General features: G+C 43.7%; 1 protein-coding gene across 16 annotated transcripts in view; it reads left to right on the top strand.

The window, feature by feature from the left end:
- Positions 1–23,477, top strand: part of Ica1l (islet cell autoantigen 1 like) — a 54,744-nt gene extending 31,267 nt beyond the window's left edge. For 10 of the 16 annotated variants that reach the window (XM_031367650.1, XM_031367647.1, XM_031367643.1 and 7 more), the window contains exons 6-12: positions 469–594; positions 3,001–3,099; positions 5,119–5,204; positions 7,381–7,424; positions 16,011–16,271; positions 17,674–17,748; positions 22,771–23,477. In XM_031367650.1, coding sequence (XP_031223510.1) covers positions 469–594; positions 3,001–3,099; positions 5,119–5,204; positions 7,381–7,424; positions 16,011–16,271; positions 17,674–17,748; positions 22,771–22,886 — 807 coding nt within the window. In that variant the 3' untranslated portion in view covers positions 22,887–23,477. Of the gene's footprint in view, positions 1–468; positions 595–3,000; positions 3,100–5,118; positions 5,205–7,380; positions 7,425–16,010; positions 16,272–17,673; positions 17,749–17,825; positions 18,298–19,752; positions 20,027–22,770 lie in introns of those variants that run through there. The other 6 variants (XR_004117906.1, XM_031367639.1, XM_031367641.1 and 3 more) reach the window with 6 other exon arrangements.
- The last annotated feature ends 543 nt before the right edge of the window (positions 23,478–24,020 follow it).

Here is a 24,020-nt window from a genome sequence, read left to right as displayed (position 1 = left end):
TACACACATACACACACATAATACACACACACACACATATACACATACACATATACATACATATATACACACACACATACACACATACACATATACATACATATACACACATATACATACATATACACACATACACACACATAATACACACACATACACATATACATACATATACACACATACACACACACATAATACACACACACATACACACATACACATATACATACATATACACACATACACACACACATAATACACACACACACACACACGCTCCCCCAATCCCTGCAACATAAGTAAATGTTTTAAAAAGAGATAGATGTGAGACAGACTCCCCTACATTATCAACAACAGCTAAAGCCTCCATCACTAACCATGGGATGATCACACAGAGAAAAATTTATTTCAAACCCATTAGATGTCCATCTTTGGTGTTGATAATAACTGACAGTTTTATGATTGCAGGTACAGACCCAAGTGAGAAACAGCAAAGATTCTTTTGACAAGTTAAAGAAGGACGTCTGTCAGAAAGTGGACTTGCTCGGAGCTAGTCGCTGCAATATGCTATCTCACTCACTCACTACCTACCAGGTACCCACTCTGTGGTCAGCATGTCCTTGCAGTAAGGACAAGTGGTGCGATTCCCTTTGGAAAGTTGTCTAACGGGTGTGAGAAAATGCTCTGCTCCTTTGACTGTTGAAGTTCTGACAGAGACCTGAAGAGACACTTAGAAACTGTCTGTCTTGTAATTTCACACTTCTCTTTTGAGTCCTAGCACAGTGAAAGATTTAGGGACTTTCTGAGGTTGAAAGCTAGGTGTGGTGGCACACATCTTTAATCCCAGCACTCAGGAGGCAAATCTCTGTGAGTTCAAGGTCAGCCTGGCCCACAAAATGAGTTCCAGGATACTTAAGGCTATCCAGCAAAGCCCTGCCTCAAAAAACCAAAAATCAGAAAACCAAGCCAAACCAAACCAAAATTTGAGAAGCAAAGAAAAAGAAACAAAGGCTAGGGTGGTGAGGGAGTAACACCAAGACTTGATAATTCTGGTTATACACACTTTGGTTTGAAGCAGTGATACTGGGCCCAGCCAGGTATAGGACTTATGCAGGTAACCCCAGAACTGCAGAGAGTTTAAGACCAGACTTTGACCTAAAACAAAACAAAAAAGCAAAAAGAATACCTCCGTCCAAAATGTTTGAAAACTTTTTTGTCAAGCAATAACTAAAGATAATGAAGCCAATGACAATTAAATAAATGGTGGTTTGGGCTTCAAGCCTCAAGTTTACCACATCTCAGCCATGTATGCCTCCTATCCTGCCAAATTGCTATCTGTGCCATGCCCCTCTACCTCCAAGTCTCACCACACATACTGCCCTCACTCACATGTGAAAGTGGACAACTAGTGCTAGCTACTTACAAGCAGTGATTGCAGACTCCACATGCCCTCTTTTTTTTTTTTTTTAAAGATTTATTTTATGTGTATGAGTACACTGTAGCTGTATAGATGGCCGTGAGCCATCATGTGTGTGACTGCTGGGAATTGAACTCAGGACCTCTGCCGGCCCGCTTGCTCCACTCCAGCGTAATTCACTGTAGCTATCTTCAGACACACCAGAAGAGGGCATCAGATCTCATTACGGGTAGTTGTGAGCCACTATGTGGTTGCTGGGATCCGAACTCAGGACCATTGGAAAAGCAGTCAGTGTTCTTACCCACTGAGCCATCTCACCAGCCCTCCACATGCCTTCTTAAACAGTCAGGGCAAAGCTGTCTTTGAATAAGGAAAGAGTTAGTGAAAGGAGGTGGTCACTCATTGCTGTCTTAAAGCAATGTCCCTGATTCAGGTTGGCACTGTGTAAGGAAAGATGTCCTTGAAAGAGAAGGCAGTGGCAGGCTGGAGTCTAACAGCTGTGAGCTCTGCACTCCTCTGTTCTCCCCTCTCAACCTTTGTCCTGGAACGGCATCTTGAAGCAACAGGAAGATCACAAATTACCTCAGTTAGCTAAATAACACATTCCTTAAGACCCTATTTATTTTATATTTACACGTGAGTACACTGTTGCTGTCATCAGACACACCAGAAGAGGACATCAGATCCTATTACAGATGGTTGTGAGCCACCATTTGGTTTCTAGGAATTGAACTCAGGACCTCTGGAAGAGCAGTCAGTGCTCTTAACCACTGAGCCATCTCTCTAGCCCAAAATAACATATTTTTAGAGCCAAGTCTTTGTTGAACCCTTAACAAAAAGCCAAATTTAGTAGTATTTTCTTAAGTGAATAGATACTTATAGGCCAAGCAGAGTGACACACACCTTTAATCCAAGCACTGCAGAGGCAGGTGGATTTCTGTGTTGTGGACATCCTGGTATGCATAGCAAGTTCCAGGCTAGCCAAGGCTACATAGTAAGACCCTGCCTCACAAAGCAAAACAAAGCATAAAGATTCTTGTGCCAGTAAGATCCTCAGCGGGTGATGGTGCTCACCCTTAACCCTGATGACCTGAATTTGACCCCTGAGACCCACATGGTGGCTTGAGAGACCCAGTTCCCACACGTTGTTCTCTGATCTCTATAGGCATTCCGTGACATGCACATACACAAAAAGACATAGATCTACACATACTCATATACCCATGCAAGCATGTGCATGCAATATTTACATATGCTAACATAAAAATTACATGTGTCCCTTCTGCAGAGATTTAGTGTTTTTATGCCTTTGATGCCTATGATTTTAGATTTCAAGGTATTTGGACCCATTGATTTTCTTTCTCTTATTATAAGCTATGTTCATTCTGTAGGCACACTCCAGTGCTGGGTACAGTCAGGCATGTGCACATACAGACCAGTGCTCACTTTAATGAAGAACTATTCTTTCTGGTCCCTGGCATTCAGACAGTGGGATCAGTTCCTGAGCAGCACAGCAGTGAGGAATCAGCCCCGACCAGGCCTGGACGGGCAGAACCATAGTGTTGCCTTTTCTGTTTCCGCAGAGAACATTACTTGGGTTCTGGGAGAAAACAGCTCAGATGATGTCCCAAATCCAAGAGGCCTGTGCTGGCTTTCATCCGTATGACTTCATGGCTCTCAAGGTATGTCTCCCAGGTCCTCCTGCTTAGCTGATCACTGTCTTTCGCTGGGCTTAGTTTCAAGCTCATGGAACTCTGGGAAACATACTCCCCAGTCCTAAGGATCAGTCCTGCCGAGGTTCCAGTAGCTGCCAGGAACGCTAACATACACAGGCCTCTTGTGGGCTGAGGTGCTAGTGTGACAGGCTCACGGAAAGCTGTGGGGCTGGAGGCAGAGGCTCAGAATGGAAGAGCTGAGCTTGTGCCCAGGACTCAAGGTTGGTTCCCAACACCGATGTTAGGTGACTCACAGCTCCTGTAACTCCAGCTCTAGGACCTGACAGCACACTCTTCTGGGCTCTGTGGGCACCTGCACACATAGTTAAAAAGATTTCAAGAAAGCGAAGTTTAGTAATAAAAAATATAAAGTACACAGATGTGGTTTCCGATGCCCAGGTCACACAGCGTGGCCCTGACATGAATGCCACTGTCCTGCAGAGATGAACATGAGAGGTCCTTGTTCTATGCATGTGCATATGAAAGGGTGCTCAGATTGACTTTAGTTTCTCCATGTTTGTACAGCACCGAGTCACATCTTTGCATGCAGGTTCTTCACACAGTAATAATCATTTCTCCAGTCCTGATGGGCTAGCTTTAAGTGCCTTTTAACCTACCATTCTTACCTCAGCTGGATGAAGTGTTGGTGATAGATTTTTAAAGTCATCTTTTTTTTAAAAAAGTTGAAGAGCCGGGGTGGGGTGGGGGGAGGGCTGTGCACTCTTACCCGGGTGCCTGAGGAGGTCAGAGGTATCTGATCTCTCTGGGGCTGGAGTTACAGATGGTTGTGAGATGCCTTACATTGGTACTGGGAGTTGAACTTGGCTTCCCTGGAGAACACACATGCTCTTAACTGCTGAATTCTCTCTTCAGTCTCTTTTTAAGTCTTTTCCTTTTTGAGACAGGGTCTCACTGTGGCCCTGCATGGCTGGAACACTCTGAAGACCAGGCTGGCTTTGAACTCACATAGTGCTCAGAAAGGGATTAAAGGCACAAGCCTGCCCACCTCACCCATCTTTTAAGTCATTTTGTGAGATAATATCTTTCATCCCCAAAGCTGGCCTTGATTAAAGGCCATTCCATAAGAAATGCTTCAGTAAATAGTGTATTATTGTATTAGGCACATTCAGGGCCTAATTTCCACTCAGAATCTAGACTGAGCATCTCTATGATGAGGACTGTGGTACAGGCGGGGAATGCAGTGTCTTTTCTTTGGCCCTTCCTCTAAGGCATGGCACAGCTACATGTGGCTCCACAGGTGGCCAGGAGGAACTGTGAACATGGGGCTCAGTGCAAAGGGCATATCTGTAGGCAGCTGTTCATGCAGGTGCCCCTCCCAAGCTGCAAATTAGGTGTCTTCCGAGCAGGTGTATGCTAACCAATCAAGCACCAAACCCGAGCAGGTGCATGCTACCAAGCTCCTCCCAAGCAGGTGTATGCTAATGAGGTGATTGCCAGAGAACCAACCCAGGAGAACCACGAGGGCTTGGGCGATGCCACGCCATTCCACGCCACACCATTCCCAAAGCAAGAGCAGCGGGCAAGAGCAGCGGCGAAGCAGGAGCAGCGGCGACTACGCAGGAGCCGCTGCTGCCGGCTGCCGCCGCCTGCCGCCTGCCGCCTGCTGCCCATTCTGCAGAAGCGGGAAGAGCCACAGCACCTAGAAGCACACTGGGAGACCGGAGGAGGCCGTGACGCCAAGAAGAGGCGTAATACTTAAAAGAGCTGTGTAACACTTAGAAACCTAAAAGAGCTGTTAACACAAGAAGAAAATGTCCTGAGTAAACCGTCAAGAGAAGACGTCCCGTGTTTGGTCGTTATTGTGGCCGGCCAGCAAAGGCCCGCCACACATATCTCATGCTCCCACAGCTTGCACTCTCAACTCAGAACTTTCTATTTTATAGTGTCTGAAATTTTTATTCTCCTTTTGATTTTAAAGAGAAATGTTTTCTTAAATCTACTTAACATTAAATTTTGTATCCTTAGCGACTACAAGACACTCCAGGCAATCTCACTGCAGACTACAAAGAAGAACAAACAGAAGGCAGTTGTCTCACTACAAACCTCAATAAGTAAGTAGGCAAGAGCCACCTCTGGTGCTAAGGACGCCCTAGATGCCATCCTGTGACACACATGGAGATAGTCATTGGCTCAGTGAATGTTTAGTCTATGTCATTTTCCCAAACAACACAAGCATATCTCCCTGCTATTACATGGTAGGCAGAGGAGACACCAAAAGTACCAGCCAGCTGTGGCAACAACTCCAGATTCTGTCAGGGGCAAGAATGTGCTCCCCACAGGCCTGCTCCCTGGCTCTGCCCATGCTTTTCTGCTGCTTCACTCCTGTCTTAAGCAAACTGGCTAAGACAGCAACAGTTCTGATGGCCCAGTAGTAACAGAGGCTCTTGAGTAGAAGATGATCCCGAACATATTCTCTATGGGAAATCCAAACTAAATGTTTGTATGAATAAATTAAACTTACTTTAGTTTTATGTTGACATTAAAATCATGAATGAAGCTAAGTTGTTTAAAAATGTTATATACAGGGGGCTGGATAGATAGCTCAGTGGTTAAGAGCACTGACTGCTCTTCTAGAGGTCCTGAGTTCAATTCCCATGTGGTTACGTGGTGGTTTACAATAATCTGTGATGAGATCTGATGCCCTCTTCTGGTGTGTCTGAAGACAGCAACAGTGTACTCATAAATAAGTTTTAAAAATATTTTTAAAATCATATATGTATACTATCATTGGACATTTCATCCCAATCCTAAGTCTATTTACTCTGTAAGAGTTTTTGTAGTTTTTTAAAATGACACTGTACTGGTCTTTAGGTGTCTTTAAAGAAATATTAAAATAGCCTTCAGTGCTGATAATTATGAAATCATGCCCGGGAATAATGGTTCAATCTCTGTTCAGTTTCTGTGCCCCACTCTTTATGGTATGGACATTCTAAATCACCATATTAGATGGATATTATAAATATCTAAATCATCATATGAGATGGATATAGTAAATATCTACAGTTGCCATATTAGATGGATACTATAAATTTCTAAGTCACTATATTGGATGGAGACTCTAAATATCTAAATCACCATATTAGATAGATACTATAAATACCTAAATTACCATATTGGATGGATACCTTAAATGTCTATACCTTCCATTGGCCAGGAACATTATAGGCTACTCTGTCTTGCCTTCTTTGGCAAATATCACCTATACCACATTTTGTGTAGGATGTTCATCTCTCAACTCTTATGTGTTAAGTAAGTGCCATGCCTACCCTATAGTGTATGGAAATGAAATGCCAAACTCTATGGCCTAAGAGTCTCAGGGCCAGGAGCACTTATCCATGATGTTTGTATAGTGTTCTAGTTTTTAGACTGTCAAAAAGAATTTTGATATGGGGATATCTTAGGGATGAATCTGAGACTAAACATGAGATTCATTTGTTTTCTTCTGTATCTTTTAACTGATTAGAATAACTTTAATAAAATTTTTAAAAAGTCCCAAAGTCTTTGGGCAATATCCTAAGCCATAGTAAAAGACAGGAAGAGTATTAGTTACACAGCTGAGAGCAAAGACTCCAGACACGTCCATAGAAGTCTGCGCTGCGTCCCCTTTCTGTTAGAAGTCCTTGCTGACAGGAAGACGTAGGCACAGAGGAAAGAAACTGATGTGAGTCTATCGTGCCTCATGTTCGTGGCCAATGGAGATACTACTCTAAATGCTGTGTGTATAAAAACAAGTCTTATGATGATAAAGAAGTTCTTATTTATGAAAAAGAATTTCTGAATTTCAAACTTCCAAATTAGGAATGTTCAACCTTGTATTTGGCCCAGTACCTACAATCCTGACATAGTCTCTGAGTTAGTGTTTATAGAAACAAGGAGTCAAAAACAGGACTAAGGAGCTGAGCAGTGGTGTTGCATGCCTTTAGTGCCAGCACGCAGAGGCAGAGGCAGATATATATCTCTTTTGAGTTCAGTTCCAGAACAGCCAGTACAGGGAAACCTTGTCTTCAAAACAAAACAAAACCAACAACAACAGAAAGAAAATAAAAATAAGGGTTTTTATAGTCTGTGCAGATCAATAGAACTAATAATACTCTGTTACAGATTTGATCCTCCAGATAAGCATTTTATGTACCTCCTGAATAAAACTTTGAATTATATGGAACTAGGGGCTATGAACCTTGAATGTGCTTTATCCAAAATCTCTTTACTTTCTGGTTCTTACTTTAGGGTAGCTTTGTCTGAAGAGGAAGAGAGATTTGAGAGAGAACCAGGTAAGATGGAAGACACAGTAAATTGAAATGGCCACATTTCTAATGTCAAATGGCTTATCACAGTCATTCAGATGATTTAAATGTTCTAAAAGATTGACTTAAATTGCATTTAAAATGTCACTTTTTAATTCCACTTTGTACACCCCAGGTATGTTCCTTCTTAACAGGATTGAGACCTAACCAAGTTTCTTTTAAGCCATATATAATTGTGACATAAAAAATACATTCAGTCAGCAGACTCTCAATGGAAGAATTTAATCCACTTATACTTATTAATTATTGCTAGGTGGGGTCTTGCTGAGGCTCATTCCCTCCCATGTTTTGAGACAGGGTCTTTCTATGTATATCTGACTGGCTGGGATTTGCTGTGTAGAACAGGCTAGCCTCAAACTCATCTATCAGCTGCCTCTTCCTCCTGAGTGCCGGGATTAAAGGTGCGGGCCAGCTCGACCTCCCTTGCTGATGTGCTTTAATACCAACTTTACAGTTCTCCTCTTACAGTTTTCCTCGGTGCCTGGTTTTTCTTCAATGTTCTTTCAGTCCTTTCTAATTTTGGTATGTCAACTACAGACGTTTGCTTTGTGGATTACCTTAATACTCACCAAGAAAATCTGCCTATGAGATGCTTTTTTGTAATCATAACAATTTAACTCTGGTCACAAAGAATGAAAATAAAATGTGAACTTACTAGTTTTGACACATCTCTAGGAGCTGGAGAGATGGCTCAGCAGTTAAAGAGCAGACTATCGCTCTTGCAGAGGACCTGGGTTTGGTTCCCAGCACCTAATGTGACAGCTCACAACTTCATATAACTCCAGCTCCAGGGACCAGACACACATATGGTGCACACTCACACACAAACATATATATATATATGCATATATGTATATACATATGTATATGTACATATATGAATTTTTACATACATTATATACATACATATCTATATGTGTATATAATGTATGTATATAATTTGTACATATATAATTTCACTTTATTTTCATTCTTTGTGATCATTATTGAGTTATGATTATAAAACAGCATCTTACAAACAAGGCTTTCCTATACATATATGTATATATGTATATATAATATAGGCTATATATGTATATATATGCATATGTACATATGTATATATACATACATATACATACATATGTATAATGTAGGCAAAACATTCATACACATAGATTAAAAATTTTAAAACCCTCTACATTTTTAGGGTCTCTTGCAGTCTAAGCTGGCCTCAAACTGGCTCTACAACCAAAGATTCCACTGAACCTAAGACCCTTCTACTACCGCTAGAGAGCTGAGATTATAGACACATGCCGTCATGCCTACCTCATGTGGTACTGGGCACTGAACCCATGGTCTTGATCATGCTCAGAAAGACATTACCAACTCAGCTACACCCAAGCCCATTGTGAATTTTTGATGTCTCATTTTATATCTTTTTTTTTTTTTTTTTTTTTTTTTTTTTTTTTTGAGATAGAGTCTCTATGTAGATTAGGTTGGCCTACAACTTACAGGGATCCACCAGGCTCTGCTTCCCAAGTGCTGGAAGCAAACCTTTGTAGCCTTTGGGGTTTTGTTGATACTGTTTTGTTGTTTATTTGTGACAAGTCTCACTATTACATAGCTCTGCCTGTCCTGAAACTCACTCTGTAGACCAGCTAACCTTGAACTCCCAGAGATCCATCTGCTTCTGCCTCTCAGGTGCTGGGATTAAAGTTACATGCTACCACACCTGGCTCTAGCCTTCATTTTTACTTTTTAAGAATTTATATGTATTTGTGTGTGAGTCTCTGTATGTGGGTGGATGCATGTTACAGTCCACATGTGGAGGTCAGAGGACAATCTGTTCTTCTTTCTACTGTGTGTCCTTGGGATCAAATTCAGGTTTTTCTGATTGGGCAGCAAGTGCCATGACCTGCTGAACCACCTTGCTGGACTCACTTTATACCTTTCTGCATTGCCTTTTCCCTAACATAATTACTGTTATGTAGTTACTTTTGCTTTTTCTTATGTTGTTATTTAGGCCATTACTAAAGACACAAATAGTCAATTGTATCATGTTTCCATTAGAGAATTCTAATATTACTCATGAGTTTGATCCCTTCTGGGCTATGTGTGCAGTCTTTTCCTCACTAGCATCTCTTCTCTCTGTCTCTGTTTCTGTCTCTCTTTCTCTCTCCCTTCCTCCCCCCAAACCTCCTTCTTTCACTGAGGCAGGATTTCTCTGTGTAGCTCTGACTGTCCTAGAACTCAGTCCATAGACTAGGATGGCCACAAACTCAGAGACCCACGGGCCGCTGCCTCCCAAGTGCTGGGATTAAAGATATGTGCCACAGTGCAGCCTAGCGCCTCTCAATGTGAAGGATTTTTAGCACTTCTTGTAGGACAGGCCTAGTAGAGAGACAGTCCCCCAGCTTTGTCTTTACTTCTTTGTTTTTGTCTTTTTTTTTTTTTTTTTTTTTTTAAGACAGCTTTTCTGGGTGTAGTTTTCTCGGCTACCAGTTTCCTTGGATACCATGAGTGCCTCATGCTACAATCTCTTGGCCTGTAAATGTTCTGCCCCAAGTATAATTGGACAGCTTTATGTACATGTACTTTAGCACTGGAGAGCTTACTGTATATCTTATTCTTTTATGAGAGTGGCTGGTGTCCCTTGAGTTTCCTGCCTCTTCTAGCTTTGGGAAGTCCTCAGTTACTTGGACTTCTCAAGACCCCCTTGTACTATAATGACTAGATGATTACTCTTTAATACTGTATCACATTTCTTGATTTTCCAGTTCTCATCTTTTCTCCTCCAGTTGCCTATCTTTGAGATGTTTTTCCCTCTTATCTATAGACTGCGTTTTCACATTGAAAGACTTGGTTTGTGGCCGCCCTTCCAGAAAGTCGGCTTGCAATCTCTGAGCCTGTGGACATTTCCACAGTTTAGCACTAGATGGCTCTCTATATCCAAGTTTGCCTCAGTTTTCCTGTAAGCTTGTCCTCTGAAGTCAAGTACCATGATGGACATGGTGACTTACACCTGAAATTTCAGCACTTAAAAGGCTGAGACAGTAGGGTTGCCACCAGTTTGAGGCTGTCCTGAGCTCAGTACAAGGCCTTGTCTTAATACTTTCATAAAAAAAGGATGCTTTCCTCAGCCCATGTTTGTTCAGTCTAGTTGATGCTGTCAATAAGGACTTGTTGATTCTTGTAGGCCTACCAGGGCCTGGATGGGCCCAGACACTCCATCCTCTCTCACTGGCCTGGAGTCAGACACCACAGTATTCCCTTTTTCTGGGATTGTCACATTGAGGCACCAGTCCCAGGCTCTCAGGCAGTAAATGGGCATCTACTTTCCTTTTTTTCCACAAGCAAACAGTTGTCTTCTATGTTGTGGTGGCTGGCATTGGGGAAGAAATGGTGTAGGTAGTCCTGTGGTGACCAACATTGCAATACTGAGCCTACAGCTGGATCCTATGCCGAAGACCAGCACAGTGGGGAAGGGCAGGGTAGGACCAAAATGACTGTCATCTGCTAGTGGTGAGTTCATGGTACAAGACCATAGCTTGTTAATGTCAGGTAGAAGGAGCCTCAGTCTAGGGATAAGGACCATTAGGACTACCCTAGCCAGCTACCAAATTCCAAACAGTTTTGCTTCTTAATTTGCCCAAAGTTGAGAACCTTGGTAGAACTAGTCACTTTGCCCAAATGTCACTAAGCTAGGTTCCACCTTTGTGGTCTCATAGCCACAGAGACCTGTGCAACATTGAGCCTGTTCAGCATGTGCAGGTGCAGTGTTCACAGGGATATAACCCTCTGGTGTTGGGTCTGCACCTGATGGTGCCTTGCAGGTCAGGAAGCTCCGTCTAAGGATAGGGTCCTCAGGTCTGCCCATTGCTGGACCTCTCCAAGTGGGCTATACTGAGCTCTAATGTCAAGTTCTGTGACTGCTTCCCTGCTCTGACCAGAAGTACTTATGCCAAAGGGTGGGAGGGACTGGTGACAGTTACTGGGTCATCTGGGTAAGGGCTAGAGCATCCTTTGGTGGTGTGAGAGATAGGGGCTGTGGGGCCCTGTCTGGGTTTCACCTAGAGAGACTAATACTAGATTTCAAGCTAAGGCTTGGACTTAATTTATTCCCTCCTACAGGGCAGGTGTCTTTCTCCCCACTGTGTTGCTTGGAATTGTGGGAGGCCTGAATCGAATGTATGATTCCTGCCTTCTTCAGTGTATGGCTACTGTTCTAGCACCAGGCACTGCAGTCTCACCCTGGCTTCCTTGGCTCTTGGGAAGGTAAAGAGTATGAGAAGAGTTGTAAGTCAGCATCTGTAGGAAGGGCCGCTCCTCAACTCATCGCGTGTGGCTCCAGGTGCCGCTCCTCAACCCAAGCGTGGGTCTCCAGGTGCTCTTGGCCACCGTCTTACTCTCAGTCCCCTCCTGTTTCTCTTATCCTGAATTTCTTTAGATCTCAGGATACTGACTGAGAGTCTTAGTATTAAATGTGGCATTTAGTCAGTTTCACACAAAGCTTCTAGATTTTTGCCTTCTTGCCAGTACAACAACCTTGTCCCACCACATTTGCTGAACACTGGATATTATAAATGTGTCTTATTAACTTTGGGTGCTGACTCCACTTACTTTTTTTTAAAGATTTACTTATTTGCTTATTTACTTATTTATTTATTTATTTTGGTTTTTTTGAGACAGGGTTTCTCTGTGTAGCCCTGGCTGTCCTGGAACTCACTCTGTAGACCAGGCTGGCCTCAAACTCAGGAATCTGCCTGTCTCTGCCTCCCAAGTGCTGGGATTAAAGGCGTGCACCACCACTACCTGACTAAAGATTTGTTTATTATATGTAAGTACACTGTAGCTGTCTTCAGACACCCAAGAAAAGAGGGCATCAGATCTCATTACAGAGGGTTGTGAGCCACCATGTGGTTGCTGGGATTTGAACTCGGCACTTTTGGAAGAGCAGTCAGTGCTCTTAACCACTGAGCCATCTTTCCAGCCCCTGACCCCATTTATTATTTGCTTGATTTTTAGATGGGAATTATTTTAATGGGGCTATTCTTCATCTTCCCCTCTCTTCACCTCAGGGTAGGATGGATGCCCTACAGGATTGAGACACCTGTGGTGGCAGCCTTGTCAAAGCTTTGGATCTTTCTCTGACCACGCCCTGCTGACCAGCCCCACTCATTCCCAGCTGATAGCTCTGCTGACTTTGGGAAGGCTACAGTACAAATGCTCCTCAGACCAAACCAATCAAACTTGTGCTCTATTGGAAGAATACCCTCCAAAATCAGCGAGCTGCTCTGATCCCAGCCAGCCCCACCCCAACCCTGTTCTCTCGGGCAAAATGTAGCTGGCCATGGTGAAGCCTATACATCCAGCAAAGCTGCCTTTTCCTCTGGTCCACACCACAGCCTTCACCTCTGAGAGAACTCTCAGGCTTCAGCTCTCTGCACTCATTTGAGGATGATGTTAGTTCTCTGGAAAGGTTAAGAATTCTCTCTTGTGTGGTCTGAGGAAACTCATGTCAGAGACTGAGCAGGGAGGGGACTGATGCAGTGTGGGGTGGGGGGGATGGGACAGTGGCATCAGTGTCACCCTTGCCTTAGAAGCTGAGCCTTGGCTTGAAACTACCACTTTATCTCCAGGGCCAAGGACTGGGTCAGCGATGAGGGGACAGAAGCTCAGCTCTACTGTCATCTTCAGCAGTCTGAGGAGACAAACCCCCTAAGTCAGGAAAATCCCAGGTTAATGGTTACAGAAAAGAATGCTAGAACTAGCCAGTATGAAACAGAATTGGAGTCTTATTTAAAATATTAAGACAGGCCGGTCAGTGGTGGCACACACCTTTAACTAATCCCGGTACTTAGGAGGCAGAGGCAGGCGGATTTCTGAGTTTGAGACCACCCTGGTCTACAGAGTGAGTTCCAGGACAGCCAGGGCTACACAGAGAAACCCTGTCTCAAAAAAACCAAAAAAAAAAAAAAAAAAATTAAGAGAGGCACTGAAGAGATGGCTCAGTGGTTAAGAGCACTGGCTGCTCTTCCAGAGGACTCAGGTTTGATTCCCAGCACCCACTTGTTGACTCACAACCATCTGTAACTTCAGTTCCAGGGAATCTGATTCCATCTTCAGACCTCCGTGGACATTAATTGTGCCTACATACATGTAGGCAAAATACCTATACATATATGCATATAAAATAATAATTAAAAAACAAGACAAGGGGGGCTGGTGAGATGGCTCAGCCGGTAAGAGCACTGACTGCTCTTCCAAAGGTCCTGAGTTCGGATCCTAGCAACCACATGGTGGCTCACAACCACCCATAATGAGATCTGAAGCCCTCTTCTGGTGCGTCTGAAGACAGCTACAGTGTATTATACCGGAGCGAGTGGGGCTGGAGCGAGTGGGGCCAGAGCTCACGGCCATCTGTACAGCTACAGTGTACTCATACACATTAAATAAATAAATAAATAAATAAATAAATAAATAAATAAATAAATAAATCTTTAAAAAACAAGACAAGGATTGGGGGTGGCTCAGTCAATATAGTTGCCCAAGCATGAGTACTTCAATGTCCATGTAAAAAGCTGGATTTGAGAATCGGTGGAATGGCTGGCTCAGCTGGTGGGGTACTTGCCATCCATTCTGATGGACCTAATTCATTCCCTAGGAACCACATGGTGTAGGCAGGGAAGCTATTCCTTGAAGTTGTCCTAAGGGCTTCATAAGCATCCACACACACACACATACATACCAATAAATAAACACTGTTAAAAAAAAAGCTAGCAAGCTGGCAAAGTGGTACACACTTTTAATCTCAGCACTTGGGAGACAGAGGCAGGTGGATCTCTGTGAGTTTGGTCTACAGAGCAAGTTCTACGACAGCCACGGCCACACAGAGAAATCCTGTCTGGAAAAACAAAAATAAAAACAACAATAAAAAACAAAACTAAGAGAAAGAAAGAAACCTGTTTTCAACAAGTGAGACTAGAGGGAGGCTCTGCCCTGGGTTGAATTCTAATCTGTAAAGCCTGCAGCTAGTGTTGCACTGGGGTTTTCTGCTTCTTGCTGTTGGGAAGCTCCAACCAAACTCAAGAGTGAGCAGCTCTCATCCTCAAGTCTCCCCAATTCCTTCTCTATCCTCCCCCACCTCGGTGGGTAGGTCAGTGTTCACCCAATGAGCAGGGTCTGGCTAGACAATGGGGATCTCTACTTGACTATAGTCATGGAATGTTGCCTTGGGTACAGGACAGACTGTAAAGATGCCCTCCTGACTCTTGGGAATGTAGCCCCACCCCCACCCCAAATGAGACTGGGTGTTCCAGGCTCGAACAGTTATGGAGGAGAGGGCTCTTCTTGGTACATTACCTCAGTTCCTCCTGAATTCTGGAGCTTTTAAGTAAATTTTTTTTTGTTTGTTTGTTTGTTTTCATATCCTGAAGAGTCTTGGGTGGGGCTTTTACTAGCTACACTGAAGGTCAGATCCCGTGAAGATTCTGTTACTTTGATTGATAAAGTAGTTAAAGTAGTTATTGAAGTCTGGGAATCACCACTCAAGCAATCACTTAGACACTGATCTCAAACAAGGTTATCAAATGCCAGCCAAAGATGGAATGGTCAGGGATACAGTCTAGATTCAGAAGCTAGACTGCCATCCCAGTCCAGAATCCTATAGAGCTTTTAAGCCTGAGATCCACAAACATCTGTGCCAAGTTATTCCACCAATCAGGATTCAGGGACAGGGGACTTTCTTAGGAACATGTCTTTGTTATATATTGAACCTGTTCCCATTGGTGCAGTTATTCAACTGTAGTGGGCCGTCTTGCCTTGCCTAGTATTCATGTCCCAACTTGCCAACTAGGATGTCAGTGACCCCCACACATGGTCTCTTTCTGCCAAGTAGAATGTCAATTTCCAGAGAGGTCTCGGGTGCAAGCTTATTGTGGCAATCTATACAAAGCAGTTCTAACTGGCCTCTGTTGTGACTGGCTTCCAAGAACACCAAAGCATAGACCATAACAGAATGCAGGTTAATGGTTAGGTCAGGCATGAAGAAGTTTCTAGTAACAGTACATGAGAAAGTTTCCCTAGGATTAAAGGCGTGGCCACCACTGCCTAGCTTTTGCTTTGTTCTAAATCTGTCTTTTACACTGTGATCAGAACTTGTTGACTCATGAACTCACTGCATGTTTATATGCACAAGTATCGGCCTCTATGATGCCCCACACACAGGAAGATGGAGCCAGTGTTAGCACATGGCCTGCCTGCTTACGCAGGCATCTTCCTGACCTTGCCTGCCCCTTACTGCACTGGCTTGTCTCTCTCCCAGGTCTCTGAGTTGTTGTCTTACATAGGCAGTAGTTTATTCGCACTTCTCATTCATAACTATTTGTTTAGATGATATATGGCCATTTTGACCTAAATCTTGTCTTATTAGAAATAATTATAGACTTCTAATGAATATAGTTGTTGTTTTTAAATTATTTTAATGCCATAAAGGAAGAAATGGTTTTCTTATGTCCTGCTGTCATTTCCTCAAAAAGAAATAAAACCCTTGCTGTTTCTCTTCTCCACCAGCAGTTGCCAGAGCGCTGCCTAGAGACTCACTAGAAGGAGACGATTTTGAGAAGGAGTTCTCATTTCTGAACAGCCTCCTAAACCCCACTTCTTCAAGTGCTAGTGAGTTTACACAGGAATGCCAGCCCGCCTGTGGGAGCGCCGGCATTGGCCTCACATCCCAGGAGCCTTCAGCAGGATCCGGGCCTCTCGCCTCCTCTTCCCAGTTCCTTCCTTCACAGCTCTTTGACCTTGGCCTTCATGCTGATGGAGCTTTCAACAGTAAGTGTTGAGACATTTGGATGTGTGCTTTGTTTGCTAAGCAAAAGTATTGTGACTATTGACACTAGAATCAAGAGAAATAGACTTTAATGTCAATACTACAGATAAGATCTGCAGTCACAACAATCTACTGGAAAAATATCAAATTGATCCGCATTGGAGTTCTCAGCATGTCTGAAACAAGGGGTGTCTCCTCAAAACCTAACCAATCCCATGTGTTCCCCAGTGACTGTTCCAGGGTCTGGCTTACAACATTTGATCCACTCCTGGGTCAGGTGACTTCACCACCGTCCCAAGCAAAATCTGTTGTGTTTTTTTCTTGCAGGTTTAGAATTAGCAAGAGAGAGAAAAAGAGAGGGGAGAGAGAAGGAGGAGGGGGAGAAGGAGAGGGAGAGAGGGAGAGAAAGGAGAGAGAGGGAAGACAGGAGTGGGGTGGGGTTGGGAGGGGGCAGAAGGTTGTCCTAGAGAAAGGGTCATCAGCAACCCCACTATCCTGTACAGTCCAGGGCTGCATGTTGGGAGTAATTTTACTCCTGTATCTGTGCTGGTTATCAAATATAGGCCATCTGTTCTCCACTCCTCTCCACTTGGAACTTCATTTGGTCCCCTGCAAGCTGCAAGAGAGTCCAATTAGGGTCTCACCCTCGGCTCCTCCACATGTCTCTAACAGTGTCAAAACTCTGCTTACTCTTTTTGTGTGTGGGGGGTTGGGGGAGCGGTTAGGACAGACCTGGCTGTCCTGGAACTCACTCTGTAGACGAGGCTGGTCTCAAACTCACAGAGATCCTCCTGCCTCTGCTCCAGCCACCACTGCTTCTTTAGCAGTTTTTGTGAGCTCAGACATGAGCTCCTAATCCAATCCATGAACGTTCTCTATTGCACACGGATGTGGCATCCGTGTCCTCCGGGACTCCAGCTTTTTCCTATCTACAGTTATAGTGTAGCTTTACTTATATCTCTGTATCTCATCCCCAAGATACTGTTTTCTGAAAAACTCTCATGGCACACAGCTTCAGTCAATGTGTTGTATGTTATAGTAAAACCATTATGTTCATATTGTACTAAAGGCACATGTTAAGTCATTAAATAACCGTTAAGGATTTGTTGACCATCCTAAAAGTAAGAATAGACAATATTAGTCCATCATGCCTAGCACAGTAAGCCAATAAACCTTTGTAACAGATAGGGTAAGGAGGGAAAAACAGTAATCTGACAACCAGGAAAACTTGAGTATGGAAATTTGCAGACCCTTCTCAATATCCTTAAATGTGAATGGTCTTCACTCTCCAGTTAAAAGGAGAGTGAAGGAGGCAGCCTGGCCAGTCAAGTGCTTACTCTCACACACAGGAGAACCCAGCTTTTTACTCTTTCTTGTTTCTCTGTCTTTCCTCCCCTCTCCAAGGCTGGGCTTCCCAAGAGGGATCAGAACACTCAGATGCCTTGCCAGTACCTCCACAGCACCCAAAGAAATTAAGATGTAAGTGACTTTTCCCCATCCCATCAATAATCAGTGAAACTCAGGAGAACTTAAGAAAGGGCCACTTTGTCTCACAGTGTGAAGAAGAAAGCCAGGCCTCGTTTGTGGTAGATGAAACTACCATCACTGAACTACCCCCAGCTCAGAAGATGCTCAAGTTGCATGGCCCCTGTTGGCAAGAATGCCAGCTACCCAGGAAGTAATCTTTCATTCCTGTGGCATTACAGGTGTGTACAGACACTGGCCACTGACATCCAGCTTCCCCGTGCAGGTCACTCACTGCTTCAGACACTCCATGACAGATCTTTGGTTTTTGGTGATTCCCCATGCAGGTCACTCACTGCTTCAGACACTCCATGATAGATCTTTGGTTTTTGGTGATAGGCCACTTCATTTTCCATGACCTCTGAGGCTTGAGTGCCAGCATGTGCCTTGTAAGGATAGATAGTCCTCCTGAAGAGAGGAGAGCATGTTTGGTTCACACTGGTCTAAGCAGACTTGTTTCTTCCCCATTAGTCTTCTAACTCCTGTCCATTTAAATGCTTATTTTTCTGTGGTTTATACTCATCTACTTAATCATTTTGTGCTCAAATTTGTTGAGTGTTTGCTTGTGGAAGTCTTTTGGGCAGACTTCCAAATTTTTATGATGCTAATACTTTAAAATTTTTCAATAAATTCAGCATTATAGAAAAACTAAAAAATAAATCAAAGTATCCCCATGTATTCTTTGAGAAGGCTTTGCAAAATATCATACTTAGTAAGCATAATTCCTGCAAACCATACCTTGTTCTGTATTCTGTGTTCTGAACTGCAGTACTTTAAATGGCAGTCAGGGACTATATAGCCCTGCTGGCCCTGAAATCTTGCTTTTCCAGCCTCAGCCTCCTGAGAGCCAGGATTATAGATGAGGTCACATCTTGATCATTAGTAGTCTTACATAATTTCTATTTCTATTGTTTATTATTATAGTTATTGCTGAATTGTAATTTTTCTCCTTTGCCCTCTTCCTTCTTTCCTGTCTTCCTGCTCCTTTCTGTGGTCCTGGGGGTGGAACCTAGGGCCTCCACGTACTGGATACCCCTCTAGCTACACCATCAGCCTGGATGGCTAGCTACACCATCAGCTTGGATGGCTAGCTACACCATCAGCCTGGATGGTGATCTCCTTTTTCCTTCTTCCTGTACATTGCTAGTTAGCATCCTATTGTGTTTTGGCTTATGGTTTTAGAGTTTTAGTTTACAGTCAGTTGGTCACTGCTTCTGCACATGTGGCCCCACAGAACATCATGGCAGGGACATGGTTTCCTCCTAGAAGCCAAGAACCAAAAAGGAAGCAAAGGCTGGGGTCCCAGTGGGCCCCAGTGATATATAACCTCCTCCCATGGGGCCCCAGCTGCAGGTTGTGTGTGCAGTGCTGGTCTAAACATGCTAGGTGAGTGCCCAGCTACTGGGCTACACCCTTGTCCTCAGCCAGCTCTTAAAGTTTATGCCACCTCCCGGTGTGGGATGGCTGAGGACCACACATGGCAGGGGGACTTCTGGGAGATAGTTACAGAACATAGAAAACAAAGGGACTGCCAGGCATGGTAGTACAGGCCTTTAATCCAGCACTTGGAAGGGAGGCAGGTGGAGGCGCTTTGTGAATTCAAGACCATCATGGTCCATATGGTGAGTCCCAATCTCAAACAAAACTAACAAGAAACAAGCAGAGGTCCTGAAAAAGACTGACGTACCTGTGAGGGAAGGAGGAGCAGGAAAAGGGCAGCTGTCAGCTCTGGCCATAAAGTAATCCTGGACAATTTGATAACTAAGAAAGTAAATCATTAAGTGTGTCACTTCATTAATCATTAAATGCAAGTTGAAACTAATTCAGGACCAGGATGTAGCTCCGAAGTAGAATACTTAGCTAGTATGCACAAGGCGTGGGTTCAACCCATCACACCATTAAAATAATATGAAACTGACAGAAAGGCCAGATACAATGACACATTCTTTTAAATCCCAGTTGCCAGGATTCAAAGATTGGAGCAGGATGAGCCAGGCCAGCCTGGGGTACATAGCTAGCTGGAGGCCAACCTAAGCTACGAGGCAAGACTATGCTACAGAACAAAACCAGCAACTCAGCCCCAACAAAATATATTAAAAACATAAGAATGCAACATTGTGGCTAAAATGAGAAGACAATTCCCATGTTCACAAGAATGTGGCAGGAGGAGAGCCTTACTGCTTGTAGAAAACTAAATTACTATTAAAAATTGTCTTTGCAGTTTCTGCTTTAACTGAACATGCATGTACTTATCAGTAAGCAGTTCCATTCTTAACTAGATAGGTGACAAATTCATCTAGATATTAGCCAAAATAAATGCAAAAGACTCACTGTAATACTGCTGTTAACAGCTCTGTTTCCTGGGTGTGGGGATGAGGACTGACCAGAACGATATCACATGCTCGTCAGGGAGGTGTCAGGCATTACTGCCGCAAACACCAGCCTTGGCATGATTACCAACAACCTGTTTACTCTCATATGTTACACCTCAGTGGTAAATTATATGACTGTTACACAGATAGAAAACAAGACCCCCTGAAGGCAGGCAAGTTGCCCAGCATTGCTCATTGGAGGTAGAACACCCAGGACGCAAAGCTATCCTTACATGGGTATAGCTGACATGGCCTCAGTTCCCAGAACTAGAGCTGGACCCAAACTCTGTAAAGTCCCTGATGCATGGGGCATCAGATACTGCTGTGCAGCTCTGCCTCCTCTGGTAATAGCTAGGATTAAGCATGACTTGGGCAAAAAGAGGCTTCCTTGACTCTGATCTGAGTTGGACTGTATTTATTTCTCTGTGCGCGGTGACCCAGCTCATATTCAGTTCTTGGATTGTTCTTAGGCCTCTGCCCTGGTTTCTAAACCTCTTAGTCTTCATGGATGTGCTGGCTAAATCTTATGTCAACTTGACAGATTCTAGAGTCATCAGGAAGGAGGAAACCTCACTTGAAAAAATGCCTCCATAAGATTGGTCTATAGGCAGCCTTATAGGGCATTTTCTTAGTGATCAACAGGGGAGGACACAGCCTATTATGAGAGGAGCCATCCCTGGGCTGGTGGTTGTGGGTTCTATAAGAAAGCAAGTTGAGCAAGCCAGTAAGCAGTACCCCTCCACGGCCTCTGCATCAGCTCCTGCCTCGAGGTTCCTGTTGTTTGGGTTCCTGTCCTGATTTCCTTCAGTAATAGACTACAATGTGGAAGTGAAGTGTAAGCCAAATAAACTCTTTCCTCCTCAAGTTGCTTTTGGTCATGGTGTCTCATTGCAGCAACAGTAACCCTAAGATAACGGACTTCTAGTCTTAGGAAATGACCCACTGTTATTGCCATGTGTAATGTTATTCTTAGCCCTCAGTATAAATATGTACCCCTGAATATCTGTTACAGTACAATGTGCAACATACAAAAATACATTCTAGGAGAGAAATGAGAAGGACTGAAACATTAATAATAAAGTAGGTTAGGGACTAGAGAGGTGGCTCAGTGGTTAAAAGCACTTCCCAGGGGCCACATGGCAGCTCACAACTGTCTGTAACTGCAGTTCCAGGGGGTCTGACACCTTCTTCAGGCTTCCATAGGTACCCAGCACACATGTGATGCACACACATGCATAAACAAAATCAAACAATTTCTTTTTTGTAAGTAGGATACTACTGCTTTGTGAACAGAGTGACAGTGCATTTTTAAAAAGAATTTGGGTCTGGCAATGATCTTATCAGAATGTTTTGTGTGTGTGTTTCTTCATTAATTTATTCAGTTTACATCTTGGTCATAGCCCCCCTCCCTGTGCCATTCTCACAAATGCCCCCCCCCAATATACCCTCCCCTTCTCCTCAGAGAAAGGGAAGTCCCCCATGGGTAACAAGGCACCTTGGCACATCAAGTCTCAGCAGGACTAAGTGTATCTTCTCCCAGTGTGGCTAAATAACGCAGTCCAGCTAGAAGGGGATCCAAATGAAGGCCAAGTTACACATCTGCTACAAATGTGTAGGCGGCCTAGGTCCTTCCTGCCCCTGCATGCTCTTTGGTGGTGGTTCAGTCTCTGTGAGCCCCCATGGGCTCAGGTTAGTTGACTCTGTAGGCCTTCTTGTGGTGACCTTGACTCCTCCTGCTCCCTCAATCCTTCCCCCAACTCTTCCACAAGATTTCCTGAGCTCTGCATCTGTCTCCATCAGCTGCTGGATGAAGCCTCAGGAGACAGTTATACTATGCTCCTGTCTGCAAGCATAGCAGAGAATAAGTAATAGTGTCAGGAGCTGGCTCTCTCCCACGGGATGGGTCTCAAGTTGGGTCAGTCATTGGTTGACCATTCCCTCAATCTCTGCTTCATCTTTATCCCTGAGCATCTTGAAATTTTGGGTGGAAGGTTTTATGGGTGGGTTGATGTCCCACTTCCTACATTGGAAGCCTAGCCTGGGTACAAGAGGTTATCAAAATGTCGACCTTTTTTGATGTTGTTTTAAATTACCTTTAGAGGGAGCAAATGTTTGTCTCTCTCCTTCCACCATGTCTGCCTTGGGGAGCAAACCTGCACTTTAACTGCTGAGCCATCTCTACAGCCCTTGTTGGGAAATGTTTTGACAAGCATTGGGCATGATGGTGCATACACCTATAATACAAAATTTAGGAGGCAGAAGGATCACAAACCTGAAGCCAGCCTGAGCTACACAACGAGACCCTGCCTCAAAAGACAAAAAGAGACAACTCTCAGATGTGTACAATGATAGGGTTAGGAGGGGTTATTCCCCTTTATGGCCAATATTTTTGAAGTATTATATTGCTAGTAGAAATTTTAAGCAGCACTTAAGCTTTCTTGGGAGGAACTACATTTGCTTTTTAAAATTACCCTTAAGGGGGATATAATGAATCAGTCAGCCAATTGTATTTTTATTAACAAGCATCTGCGTCAAAAAACCGTAATTGTAGTATAAAAATATTATCTCCAAAAACTGAAACTCTTTAATGTCTTTTTCTTGATAGCCCCCAACAGTGGTAACCAAGACATGTCAGCCTGGTTCAATCTATTTGCAGACTTGGGTCCACTCTCAAACCCAGATGCCATTGGACACTCAGATGACGAGCTTCTGAATGCCTGACTGATGTCATGGTGACTGATGTCACAGATTCAGGGGTCTTGAGGCACCAACTGTGCAACATTTGCCTTTCTGAAGAGACGTTCCCACTGCGACCATACACAGAAGCGTGTGTTCAGGACAGACAGAACGTCTGCCGGCCAACTCTAGTCAGAGGGCTGGAGCACCTGAGCAGAAAGCTGTACTTGTGCTGGGTTTGCAAGCTGTTGATAGTCCGTGGATGATTTTACCAATTCCTGAGTCTGCAATACTGAGAAACCAAATTTAAGTCTGAATCACACAAGCATGGTGTATTTCTTTGGAAGGTGTTTTACACTTGCTACTTTGCTGTAAGGGGATAAAGAATAGGATATAAAGTGGCTATAGTTTGGGGTTTTTCCTTGATAGTGTTGGGTGTTTTCTATTGTGGAGAACAGCACTAGATCTAGAAAGCTTTCTCCTCAAGTACAACATAGAACAAGATTAGAGAACTGTTTTACTGAAATTAGAGAAATGTGTTTGCTTTTCTGTATCTGGAAACTAAATGCAATGTTACCTTTCATTCATACGCAATCATGGATACACTTAGTTCCATTATTAAATTTTCATGGGGAAGATAGCAGGATGTAAAATCCATCATTTGTAGAAATGGGAAAAGGAATCTACAGGCCTATTTCACAAACTGCGGCAACGATATTTCGTTCTGCGAAGAACAGTGAGGAGAAGCACTGCCTGCCTGAGCAGCAATTTTGCTGAAACCTCCAGAAACTTCTTTGTGAACAAGCAAGGCACTTCAGAACACTGTCTTTACAGCTGCATTCTAACTCCTCACACGCTTTAACTCAGAAGGCTGGCACACATAGAGAATTCTACAGAAAGTTAAGGAGCATCCCATGCTCTTCCTTGAGAACTCCCAAGGCGCCACTTGATTACTAAACAAAAGCTACTGGCAGAGGATGTAGAGTCTAAGGTTTGGAGGGAAGGCAGTGGCAGTTGGGCAAGCTGGAGAAATCATAGCTCATGGATTGCCACTTGCTCACTTCCTGTCCTTGTCCACCTTTTAATTTAGGGGTAGTTTCCCAAGTATTCTGTCGTCCAGTCCATTGTGGCTAATGTCCCACAAGAGACATTTTAATTAAGTTGTTTACTGTAGTTTTT

This window comes from Mastomys coucha, unplaced genomic scaffold (assembly GCF_008632895.1).
Source record: "Mastomys coucha isolate ucsf_1 unplaced genomic scaffold, UCSF_Mcou_1 pScaffold14, whole genome shotgun sequence".
NCBI classification, from domain to species: domain Eukaryota; kingdom Metazoa; phylum Chordata; class Mammalia; order Rodentia; family Muridae; genus Mastomys; species Mastomys coucha.
Note: the sequence above shows the minus strand (reverse complement) of the source record. Positions and strands in the feature narration are given on the sequence as shown.